General features: G+C 37.1%; 1 protein-coding gene across 1 annotated transcript; it reads left to right on the top strand.

Moving 5' to 3' along the window:
* Positions 1–2,130: 2,130 nt before the first annotated feature.
* On the top strand, positions 2,131–2,883 carry LOC122534256. Its single transcript, XM_043664723.1, has 3 exons — positions 2,131–2,338; positions 2,418–2,484; positions 2,672–2,883. Exons 1-3 carry the CDS (start codon positions 2,133–2,135, stop codon positions 2,717–2,719), a joined length of 321 nt encoding a protein of 106 aa, XP_043520658.1. The 5' UTR covers positions 2,131–2,132; the 3' UTR covers positions 2,720–2,883.
* The last annotated feature ends 9,930 nt before the right edge of the window (positions 2,884–12,813 follow it).

Genomic DNA, 12,813 nt, shown 5'->3' with positions numbered 1-12,813 from the left:
CAATACACTTCCTACGATTCTTGAACGAAATCGATATTTCTCACGATCGATTTTTAAGCGTGAAGAATGGCGGAAGGAAGCATACCTTGTTTGCAAAGAAGAAAGTATCCAGAAAGAAATATCCAAAAGTTTATATAATAGTAAAACTATAAATGAATAATTGTTTGATTTGTGTTTGTATTGTGAATTTTTAAAATAAAATACTATGCATGTTTGGCTTCAACTCAAGGTAAGATTTAACCAAATAATTGTTACATATAATTTTCAACAATTAAAGAAATAATAGCATATAAACAGAACATACTATATTAAAAGTTATTTATAATTTTATACCAAAATTTAATTTTAACCATTACAAACCTTGTAAAGTGACTATTTTTTTTATTATATACATATAATATCTTCTTAATTCTATTGTAACATTTTCTACTTATTTGTCGATTCTTTAACCTCATACTCCGTGACTCTTAACAATTCCAATACTAAATTCAACAGTGATTTATTGAGGATGTACGTATTTAATAGCTAAAATAGTAATCCTGCTGCGTAATATAATAAAATTTCTCATGTCTCAGTTTAAGGTATTGACAATTTTTCATCAGATGTGTAAATATTTTCTATTTTAAGAATTTCTCATGAATTTTATGTATTTGATTTAGACTAGAATATTTCATTTTTTATTCCAGTTATCATTTCGTGCGAAACGCACGATTACAGCGCCACAACGGTGAAATATGGAATATACTTCCTACGATTCTCGAATCATGATCGATATTTCTCACGATCGATTTTTAAACGGGAAACATGGCGAAATGGAGCACGTCTCATCTGTGAACAAAAAAGTTTTATCTAGAAGAATCATACAGAAAGAAGTATCATTTAAAAGTTCTCAGGTAGTAATATAAATCAATAGTTGTTAGATTTGTATTTGTGTTGTGAATTTTTAAGATAAAACGTGCATTTTTAGCTCGAACTCGAGGTAAGATTTAACCAAATAATTGTTGCATATAATAGCATATAACCAAATAATTGTTGCATATAACAGCATATAAACATTTAAACAGATACCGTGTTGAAAGTTATACCATGCTCGGAACTCCAAGTTCAAAACATAAACATAATGCTTACGTTTTTGCGTAAGATTCTTGTTGTTGTCGAACCTGTTCGTTCCGGATCGTCCCATCCCCTATTATTTTCTCAACTGCAGGACGAGACGTGTCGCGAAGAGTCATTCGGTCGTCGAATTTCGTGACAACAACATGTATTACATTGCATCAGATTCGTAACTTTTACTAACATTTAACGGTGGCGTCTCTTCAACACTCTTTTACTTCTATTTATACCTCATTAATAGTAGCATTTAATTAATACGCGTATGTTTAACGATTAATTGAGCATTACGGTAATGAAATCGTGTAATACTTTGAAACTTTTCGCATCGATTTTTCTTCAATCGTCAATTTCATTCGTACGATTACCGGTAGCTTATCTCGTACATTTCTTTAGTAGAATTTGAGGTGATTATCGTTTCATTTTTACATGTTTGCCTTCATTTGACATATTTGTTCTAACTTTTGGTTTCTTTTTGTGCAGGTTATTCCTTGATTCCAGAGATAAGATAGAACACATAGACGACACAATTTAATGGACACTCTGATATTGTTTGATGGAAATTTGGTAACATTTCATTTATTTTAGGTATACACAAACGATTGATGCGTAATTAAATGATTCAAAGCAAAATTTCTCACGCGTTTTTCATAATACTATTTTTTAAGTACATTTGACTTGTGAAACATTTTTGAATATTTATAACACTTGACGTGATATATTACTAATGTGCATACTTCCTACTCTAATAATGAACATTTAGAATACAACACTCATCTTTCATTTACAGTATTCAGTATTGAGATATACTTTATTAATTTACAACCAATATCTTTAATACAGTTTCTTCATTATGTTCACAATCATGGTTTAGAAAAATAGCAGTATTTTCTAAATGAACTTATCCTTCGCCCTCCTCTAACTAATCCAACTTTATTTTCAGAAAATTTTAGTGACCGCGCGCAATGCGGTTGGTAGAGTCAGTGTTTGTTGCGAAATGTTTTTATATTTTTTTCAGCAAAATGGCTCTCATTAGATTATATATTCAATTCATTCAAATTATAATTCGTGAAATTGGAGTCAGTGAGTTCGTCGATTATTACTTAAACATGCGCGTCGATAGTCTTTTATTTTTCTTCTTTTGTATTTTTTCTTGTTCAGTGTTCGTTTTCGGTATATATGTAGAATCAGTGCTCAAGAGGATAAGGTCTCTAAGGAGATCAAGATCGTAAGTTATATATTGTACTTTAATTTATTCAATTTTTCAAATTTGACAACGGAGTATAATGTTTGATGTTTTGTTGCAGATCTTCTACTCAGTCTCCCCTTCTCCTAATCTTCCAAGAATCATATGATACTTCAAAAGCTAAAAATGTAAGTACTTTGGCACGTTGTATTTAAATTTTATTCTTCATAGTTTTCTTTCTACTGAAATGTAAAATTATAATTATAAAATAAAAGCACTTAAAATTATTAGTCCCAATTTTTGTCATTATTAAAATTTAAATTTTCACAAATAACATTGTATTTTTAAAAACAAAATATTTTATGTTTTTTCAAGAAATTTTTCACGGCGTTCTCTATGGAATTCTCAGTGGTATTTACTTGATGAGAGTCTTCACGATAACTTTCCCTGCTCCAGTGCAGCATCGATGACAACGTTCTTCACATCTGTCGCGTGAGTCGCATGCATTTATGTTCCTCCGGTCACTCAATCATGTCGTAGGACGAAAGGTCCGAATCGGCACGGGTGACTGGTTGTATACATAGAGTTTTTGATGAGCATAGTGACCGCGGGTATATTTTATACCCGTGAGTAGTAACATTTTTTTCAGGTTTTTTCATGTATTAGATCAGGATAGGGCTTCTTGCACATCGCGATTTTAACAATTAGGATATATACATTTATTGTAATTGCTTATAAAATCAAAATATCTTCAGTATAAATATTTCCAAAAGTAAAATATCCATATGAATAGATAAATTATAAATATTTATAAATAATTATTATTAAAACAACTTCGTTTGAGCATTTCATAGTAGAGAAGACGGATATCCTCCGACTTCGTAGCTCTGAAAGATGCAGTTATTGATACTGCTGATATATTTTGATATATTTTGTTATAATAATTAATGATTAATAATTTTCAATTTCATCTACTCTTTTATAATGCTATTAAATTAATTGATTTAATTAATTAAGTTTTATAACCGTGAACTTTAGTAGAATTTAAAATATAATAGATTAGAATTTTTTCCGCAAAAAAAAAAAAAAAAAAAACGTATGAAATTTCATGTGCAAGAAGATACTTCGCGACAGACAGATTTTTGAATCGAAGCAACAAGTTTGGACACTGCTTTCGTATTTTCGAGAATGTGCTTTGATGAAGAAGTCGTCTGAGATTATTTCTATCAATATTTAATTTAGAGTCAATTGTTAGATTGTTCATGGTATTTTTTTTTTTTAACAAATTATTCATTGTCTTTATTCTCTTGCAATTTGAATAATTTCTGAAAGAGTAGAGTCATTACAGTTTGAAATAAAATAATACAATAGTCCGTTAGATACAAATTATATAAATTAATCATTTTTTCAGTTCAGGATTTTCAGGTTTAACCCCTTCCGTGTCCATTGTCAGGATCTCACTCACGTGCCCAGGTGCTACTTGGGTGGGTGAAAGACATTGGGCACGATGACCATAGTTTGTAATTTTATAAAAAATTTCTCAGCGACTGACAGTGTGTTAGCATATCGTGCACGACGTATTTTCCTCATGAGTGTGTGTGGAGTTAGGATGTGGAATTGCGTCGTTTTTATTGTTCCATTCATTACAAATATTTGATGTATGAATTTATTATAATAATACCTATTAAATACAACTGTAATCATATTAACAATTCTACAATCAATTGTAATAATGATTCCATGTCAACTTGGACATGTAATTTCTATAAAAATTATATGTATTCTATCTCGGTTATTAATTAATCTCACATATAGCTGTAAACGTGTTTTAATCACGTTTTACGCAATGATTGCTAGCCATTGTCAGTCGATTTCAGGAAAATGGTACGTAAATTAGAGTGTGAAAGTTGTGTGTTAAGCTCGGGTGTCGGAGNAATTGTAAGTAGGTAGGGCCGGGCAGGTTGGCACAGTCTCTGGTCGCGTGTCCCCCTTTCGCGTGTCCAACCTGTTTCAGGAAATCTAATTTGAAAACTCGACAGTGAAATTGGTACAAATTGAGCATGCCACTTGTTTCTGGTTTTACTCCTCGATTTTTCGAATTTAGTATCGCGGTCGCGGTCGCGGATAAATCGCGAATAGGTCCCGAAACGAACGTTTATGCAGGTATTGCTCGAGCATGCACGTGCGAACGGACAACGATCACTACGATCGATGATCGTCCACGTGCATCGAGGTCAGCTTTCGCGATTTATATTATTATCTCACCTTTATAAGTTATTTCTTAGTATTTGCGATTAGAAAGACTCGAGCTAGACGTAAGTTTCAGCGGGCATTGCGCTCGAAGAAAAGAAGAGGCCCGGCAAACTGCCACGAAGAGGGTCACAACAGATGACCTTCTCATCCTCTGGATCATTTAAATGATTCCAAAGCATGGGAGGTTATTCTCGTTACTACTTTGTCACTATGCTCTTTTAGTATTTGTAGTTGTATTTTTTTTTCTCTTCCCGTCATCGCTCGTCATCGTATTAGCGTTGCGAAAAATTGATTGCGGTTTAAATTAGAGTCACGAAGAAATGATAATGGTCTGCCTTGCGTTAGAGTTGCGAGTTACGATACCGCGATTGTCTTTCGCAATTTTGATTTGAATTTTTATAGTTGCCGTATTTTTATACATGGGTAAAATTTATCTTGCATTCTATTGTTTTAAATTAAATTATAGAGTCGTTGCTTTTAATTAATTTTCGAATGTTTTTGAAATTTCATTCGTACAGTTTTGTATTGTTTTCGTAATAATTATCATTGAATTTAGATTTCGAGTTAGTGTAGCGACATTATTTCATCGCGATTTCCAATTACTTGAACTCCTAGTGTTGCGATATTGTTCCAATTAGTGTTGCGGTAACGAATGATCGTGTCTCTTGAAATAGTGTTGCGTTAAAAAATGCCCAAATTCTTCCACTGGATTCGTGGAAGGCTGTCCACGAACTTTTATAAAATTTATTTTATGACAGGTTCTTCAATATTTTATTAATAACTTTGAAATTTTAATTTACTAAATAAAAAAACGAACATTCACTCCTACTGACTCTAACATATTTATTCATGTTTATAAATTGGATAGCATGAGCATCTTGTTTGTAACATTGATAAAATAACTTTAAATAACGTTGCTGCAGGCAATATAATTGGCACAGAAAAACATTTAAAAATCAACAACATTTTAGTGAAATCGGCGGTATAAAATAATTAACAAAGAAATATCTTGTAACAAAATAACATAATTTTTAGTACAGAGAAACGTTTTACAATTCAGAAACGATATTTTGATTTCATATGATTATATAACACTGTAGGTGCATATCATTAAGTAATCATTAGGTACGTTAATTAGGTATTGTTATTACGTGCATTCATTGTTATGAGAGGTAACGATTTAATCAAATAAAAATAAAATAATTTTTAGCAACGAGTAAAATAAAAATTACGTTTGATCAATTTGCAGGTTTGGCAGTATTATACGAGCAAATTGAGACTGGAGTATCTGAGAATGTAATTATACATTAAAACTTGATTTCCTACACGATTAAAATTGATCGAATTGAAATATCTCTTTATGAGATAATTTTGATTAACTAAATGTATAAAAGCTACAAAAACGAATTATAATCTGTTACACGGTCATATTTAGCTACTTGAACAACATGTATTCGATTCTCAAAATCATTGGAACAAGAAATATATTGCACATCTTTTGCAAGCTTTTTTTTTCTCTTTTATCAACAATCTATCAACTTTACTAATCTTCGTGTCTATATATCTGATAGGTATATCTGTTGAATTATTGAAACCTTGGTTTACTTTTTAAACGATCGATACTTGGAAACGTACGACAGAAAGTCCCGTAAGATGTCGGGTCTATTCTGTATCTCCCTCGTTGCTGTCTGTTACGGGTTCTGAAATACCGATTGTACGATAAAAATCAAACATCTCTTGCGAAACTTAATTAAACAAATTGTGCGGAATTGCTATAATCGAGAGGCATAAACTGCTAGAAACGTAGTCGAAGGTGTCGATGTTAAACTTTTCGATAAAATTATAAAACTCCATAAACAGAATAAATCCGACGGTCGCGCGTAAAGGAAGAGAAGTTAGGTGTACGATGATGGAATTGTATCGAAATCCGAGTAGGCACTACTCTGAAAAGTTTCGACGGAAGTATCACATAGACGGAGAGGAAAACGACGCAGAATCGATCTTATACGAGCCGCGTACGATTTCAAAGCCGTCCAAAGCGATCAATGAAACACACGGATTGAGAGTCAACTCCACTCTGTTGTTCGTATTACGCGAGAAAATCTGACGTTTCGTTTTTCGTTATTCGCCCGTTGCGAAGGTAGTGGACACGTTGCGGGCCGAAAGAATCCCCCGTAGACATCGATCACGATCACGGGAAGATCCTTCCATTCCGGTTTCCCTGTCCTCTCGATCTGACATCTTTCTACTTTTCGTTCTCGTTTTTCTTTCTTTGACCCATTGAGAACCAACAACACGTATGCACAGCCGGACAAACTAAGACAGTATCACAGAATAACGCATCAACGAAGCGCGTAATGTCCAACAGGAAGTCGGGAGCGCTCACCGGAACGTGTACACCCTGTGCATAGGTATTTGGACACTTCCAAATTATTTTTCAATATTCAGGCAACGTGAATGCACAGTCGATAGATATTGACAAAATTATTACTACCGGAATAAATAAAAGAGCAAAAGGTAATTGGAAGCGGATAAAACTTGATTCCGGGGAAATTTGTCGAGATACGTGGTTTTAAAAGTTCAAAGTTCACGCAGGTTTATACAGGTCGCCATACACGGAATAGAAATTAATTGGGGGGGGGGGGGATTCAGTGATGGCAGGAAATCGCGAATTAATGACAACTCGAAGATGCAGCGAAGGTATTAATCATTCGATTCGATCGATTTTCACGATGTTCAAATATTTACGTACGTAAATCGAGGCAGTTGAAAAACGTAACGCGTGCCACGCGAAAGAAAAAGGACGAAACTCAGGGCAACAGTCTGTGTCGCAAATTATGGCAAATATTTCCGTAATTCGCTTCCCGGATTACCCTTCCCCTTTTCGGTAATTTCAATCCTCATCCATTAATTCTGTCGTTAATGAAACGCGCGATTTAATTACCTACATCCGCGTGATAGAAATTCGATAAATAATATTACCGCTGATGAAATATAACCGAGTGAATAAATAACCGGGCTGTCGTGACGCGATCATAAGAATTTTACGACGCAATCGATCACGTCGCGGCGCCACGAGCCATCAGTTTATAGAGATAGATAAGTACGTATTTATTCATTTCGTTTGTAAAAAGACAATTCGATCGTGGCGCTCGTTATATTATTGCATTTCCTTTTCGTTCTTTTCTTCGTTGTCGTTGACAGATTTAAAGTCGCCGTGCAAGCGGGGACGTTCCAAAATAAGACGATGAAATTGCGCCGGAAGTTTTATTTTTGCGAAAATCGAGCTCGAAAGCTCGTTAATTATTGAGAGATTGGTAATCGATCGGAAATTATTTTATACGTGAAAATATATTCAGAATATAGAAGTTTCGTTGAGGAATTGTTCTCTCTCTCTCTCTCTCTCTCTCTCTCTCTCTCCGGTAGTTGACGGAAATTTTCAAATTCGATTTCCGCTGGAAAATGGGATTTCGGATGAAAAAATTCTATTCCATTTTCGATGTTCTATTCAACCTGGGAATGAATGAAATTCATGTGTATTCGATTAATCTTCGAATTCTATTTCCAGCAAAATGCTGGCTTTAAACTTCATTCTGCACTCTCGACTTATTTTTTCTCCATAAAAAAAAGGCAGTTTTAGTCTAAAGACAGTTTGTCCGGTTGAAAGTTGGCCGAATTCCGCGTTTACCTGACAAATTTCCAAGCTCGACTTTCATCCAGGTTTCAACCTGGTTTTTCCTTTTGATTTTCGTTCGTGTCGCACGACAGAGTTCACATCTACGATCGTTGCAACACTTTAAATAATTTCGCAACAACTGCGAACTTTGTTGACTTTTCCCAGCGTGACTGAACTGGCCGCGTAGAAAAGAAAAGCGAACAATAATCAGGTCGGGATGCAAAATGAACGAGCAAGCCGATATGGTATAAAAGCATATTGAAAAATTTCACGCACGTAATTGTAACGTGATCCATTAATAATTGGCCACCGTCGTTCCGCGTCCACCTACGCTCTAATCTTTTCGCAACTAATAAGAGTCGATGCACACGGGAGTGAAACGAAGCGCGCGGAAAACTCGATGACAAAGCGCTGATCGAGCCGAAAACGAATCTATGTAAATAAGAAGGCAACAAGACCAGAAACGAACCAATTACCAAATCGTAATTACAGATTCTAGAATTCTCGCGGACCGAGGCTCTAGGGTCCGATTAGCACGATCCTTTTCGTTCCTTTGCCTGATCTAATATTACAAGTTGCCTCGCGTCCCTTTGGCCGGGCTAAAAACTAACTGTGTGTACGGTACATCGACGAAGCTTGTTTCGCGGGCATCTAATGGGAAATAGCGAAGTGAGAAGTTTGTCGTGCCAGCTGGTCCTTTGGGAATACGAACGTCGATAGATTTTCGGGTCGATAGACTGGTAGAACGATGAAAACTGCTGATGAATTGAACGTCTCGGGTTTATTTGAACGATTCTGCGATCGATTCTCTGTCTCTCAGATGCAGAAACGTTCCGTTTTGAAACGGTTCTGCGAATTAACTGACTTACTTACTGCGACGATAATAATTGTACAATGAGTGGGTGTAAAAAGCATTCGTACAGTGACTAATAATATTTATTAAATTCTGAATAATAATGTTTGTGAAATTTTCTCCAAATTCTCTAGAACAGATGTACCATGTTTGTTTGAAAAAATATTATTATTCAGCATTTTAGTCGCGATTAGCCACTGTACGAATACTTTTTACTGTATGTAGATTACAAAATATTGGTAAAATTCACGTATTGTTACGTATTGTGAATTGAACGTGGTGGCGTATATCGAGTTCAATCGATTTTTCGAATCATTCTAGTTTGATCTACGCCTTATTACTCGCTGTGGCGAAAAGGTGTGGCCCATTATAGGCCAGCTAGAGAGCGCTTTTAATGTATTCTGCAAATCATTTCTTGCGATTTAGTACTACGCGGCGGATGGTAAGTTTGCTTGCTCGGTTCGATCGCGAAGGGAATATTGATTTTCTCGTTTGCGTGGGAACATTATGACGTCGATGTGTACATGGATCAAAACTGAACGGGAACCAACTATGCTCTCGAAGCATTTTCATTAGTTAGCTACGTGTATTAATACGCTTAGGAAGTTTAAAATTCGCTTAAAAGAAACAGATTTTTTTTTTTTGCATAAATCAGAAAAAATCCACAAGTGAACGGAGAATAATGGCAAATAAATGTTTCGTACTTTCGCTTAGATAATGTTACGAAGAAAAAAAAAAAAAAGAACGCGCGGAACTGTCGAATTGCGGATATCGAATAATTATGATTCACGCGTGACATTCTCACGTTTTTCCAACTGAAGTGACGTGGCGGTATATATATTTTCATCGTGGCGGAATTTCCGCGAAGAGGAACAACTTCTCATCAACTATAATTCATCAATTACGTTACACGTTGTTAATGAACTGTCAAATAACAAATTAACTTGCAAATTACAGACCTCCCTTTCGCAATTTCGTAGCTTTTAATAGAATAATCCAATAATTTGTAACATATAAAATTTCGTATTTCTTTACTGTCAGGCTTTATTCCGTGTAATAGTTGTAGGAATTTGTTAATACCCATACCTTGGCAATTTTCAAAGTTCCATTAATAATATCAGGTTAATCATGCAAGAAAACCCAGGGGAATAGAAATTCCATGTTTGAGGAGTATTTAGCTTCTTCGAGGTGGAGCCGTGCTCCAAGTAAGAATCGACCGTGTGACCGTCATTCTGCGACGTGGGAATGCAAAAGTGGATAAGAATGATACCGAGACCGCCTCTCGAGTCGTCACGAAGCTCAACTGCACGAGATAACCCCACTTTTCCGCCAAGAGTTTCATTTACAATCTCCCGTTAATTCGCGTTTCCCAACGATTTTCTAATTATTTTTAGCATAATCCATTTCACGTTCTCCCCGAATCTCAATAATTCTTTTTAAACGACGAGAAAAATACTCACCTCGATCGAAAGTGGCTTAAACGTCCGGTCAAACGATCGGTACTTAAACATTTGGTTTAAAATTCTGCATTCTCTCGTTCGCTTCAACTCTCGTTAAAGAAAACGAAGAAATCTAATTTTTTTCTTCTTATTATCCGAAAGTTGTTTCCCTGTGTTAAATTGACAATTAGCTGTATTCCTGCCGTGAAAAGACGTGATTAGCAATAGCAATAGCAATGTAAAGTGTCGGTATGTCGCACGTCAAGAATTTTTTTGTCCCAAAATTGCAGTATTTCCTCAGTTTCAAGTATATTTAAGCATAACCCATAAGGCAAAACAAATAATAAATTTATTCTCAATAATTTCTATCCAGTCATATACCGACGAGTTCAAAAAGAAAGCGACGAATTATTGTATACGGTTTCGGTCACTCGTTATGGTCCGCGCTCAGTTGCCAGTGCGCATGTGGTTAAAACTGAGAAATTAGCGAACTCGAGTTCTCGAATCGCGTTCGTGTTCAGGAACACAATAATCAAATATCGATATTCACCTGCGTAGATTCAATCCAGTTAAAATCTTAACGCGCTTCTCGCCGATTTTTATCTTCCTCTTTCTACTCGTCGCGCATCGCAGGCATTTTGATAGCCACGCTATCGCGGCAACAGGTAGACAGATAACCCGTGCCGAGTATGACTTCGCGTACAACTTCTTGGGAGAATTTGGATAATTATCATCGATTGGCCGTGTTATCTCAGTTAGATACAACGCGGCGGTTGTCTCAGTTACGTACGACGCGACGCTGTGTTTCCGGGAAAGTGTATTTCGAAGAGTTACTTCACTGGCTCAAACAGCGATTAAGTAAAACGAAATGAACGAAGAACCCTGAATGGGGAAACAAAAGAGAAAATCATCTCACGATACACCTCGCGATACACCGTGTTACCGCGATGGATAAGCCCTAACTTTCTTCAGCTCGAGTACACGTGAACGACCTACCCATTCTTTTTTTTTTTTTTCACGAGCAACCACGTGAAATCGGATTCTCGACGAAAATCTACGTACGCGAATAGAAACAGAGCGAGAGAAAAAAAGAGATATATACATAGTTAACCAATTGAGCTGGCAACTGATCGCGGACCATAACGAGTGACATAAACTGTATACAATAATTCGTCGCTTTCTTTTTGAACTCATTGAGAAGTGATAAATTTATTATTTGTTTCGCCCGAGTTATACTTAAATATACTTAAATATAAGCTGAGAAAATATTGCAATTTTGCGACAAAAAATTCTCCATGTGCGTGGCACGTCGTTCCAGCGCGCAAGAGGTTAAGAAACGAAAGTACGAGGTTCGATGAATCGGCTGTCCGTTCCTGGAAGATCAACAAGTAGTTAGCAAGTGGTGGGGATGGGTCTGTTTGTATGCTGGCGACGGGATTGGCAATGCGGGGTTGGTGGAGGGGGAGAGGGTCGAGAAGGAGAGAGAGAGAGAGACCGATAGACAGTGCGGAGGGAGGAGGGTTGATCAGCGGCGGGTCGGCACGAACTGGGGGCTAGCGGGGCGGTAGGGAAACACGGGACGATAGGGGGGGTTGTTAGAGAGGGGCAGAGAGGTGAAGAGCGGAGACGGTATTCGGGGCAGGCGGGCAGGCAGGCAAGCAGACAGGCAAGCAAGCAAGCAAGCAAGCAAGCAGCGAGGCAGGCAGGCAGGCAGGCAGGAGGCAGGCAGCAAGTAAGCTGGAAAGCACAGGGTACCGCGAACGAATCGCGCGTCCTCGTCGTTCAGTCGGGTAGGCGCGTTTCTACGGCGTCGGTCTTTCGAGGACAGCTCGTTCGTTGGTGTTGGCTTCGTTGGTTGTTCCGGCGTTGTTCGTTCGTTCGGTTGTTCGTGTGCAGTGTGTAGCTCGGTGTTTTGTTCGTCGTTTCGTGAAGGAGCGAGAGGGGAGGGAGAGGACAGGAGAGAAAAGAAAAAGAAAAGGAAATTAAAAAAAAAAGAAGGATCATGAGAACCATGTGCACCCGTGGTGATGTACTTTAGCGACCGACACGTAGAGAGGAATTCGCGTTGGTGGTGAACGTACGTGAGAGAAAATACAACGTGAGGGAAAGGTGCGACAACGTGGTTGCTTCGGCCGGGACGTCCAGCCAAAGGGAAGTGCGATAAAAGGGAAAAAAGAAAGGAAACATGCCCTGGCAGCAGCAGGCTAACGGGCACGTTGTACGGGCCTGGGCGAGGTCTCCGCGTCTTTTGCTGTCGTTTCTGCTTCTTTGTGGAACTCTCGGTGAGTGGATCGTG

The sequence above is a fragment of the Frieseomelitta varia genome, unplaced genomic scaffold, assembly GCF_011392965.1.
Source record: "Frieseomelitta varia isolate USP_RPSP 00005682 unplaced genomic scaffold, Fvar_1.2 scaffold_580, whole genome shotgun sequence".
Taxonomy (NCBI): domain Eukaryota; kingdom Metazoa; phylum Arthropoda; class Insecta; order Hymenoptera; family Apidae; genus Frieseomelitta; species Frieseomelitta varia.
This window is presented reverse-complemented; position numbering and strand designations above follow the sequence as displayed.

What these genes read in the sequence shown, in the direction of transcription:
- LOC122534256 (XM_043664723.1), top strand. Translation starts at nt 2,133, where the DNA reads ATGGCTCTCATTAGATTATATATTCAATTCATTCAAATTATAATTCGT. An exon ending in TCTCTAAGGAGATCAAGATC is followed by an intron (nt 2,339 to 2,417) that starts GTAAGTTATATA and finishes GTTTTGTTGCAG; the next exon opens with ATCTTCTACTCAGTCTCCCC. An exon ending in ATACTTCAAAAGCTAAAAAT is followed by an intron (nt 2,485 to 2,671) that starts GTAAGTACTTTG and finishes TGTTTTTTCAAG; the next exon opens with AAATTTTTCACGGCGTTCTC.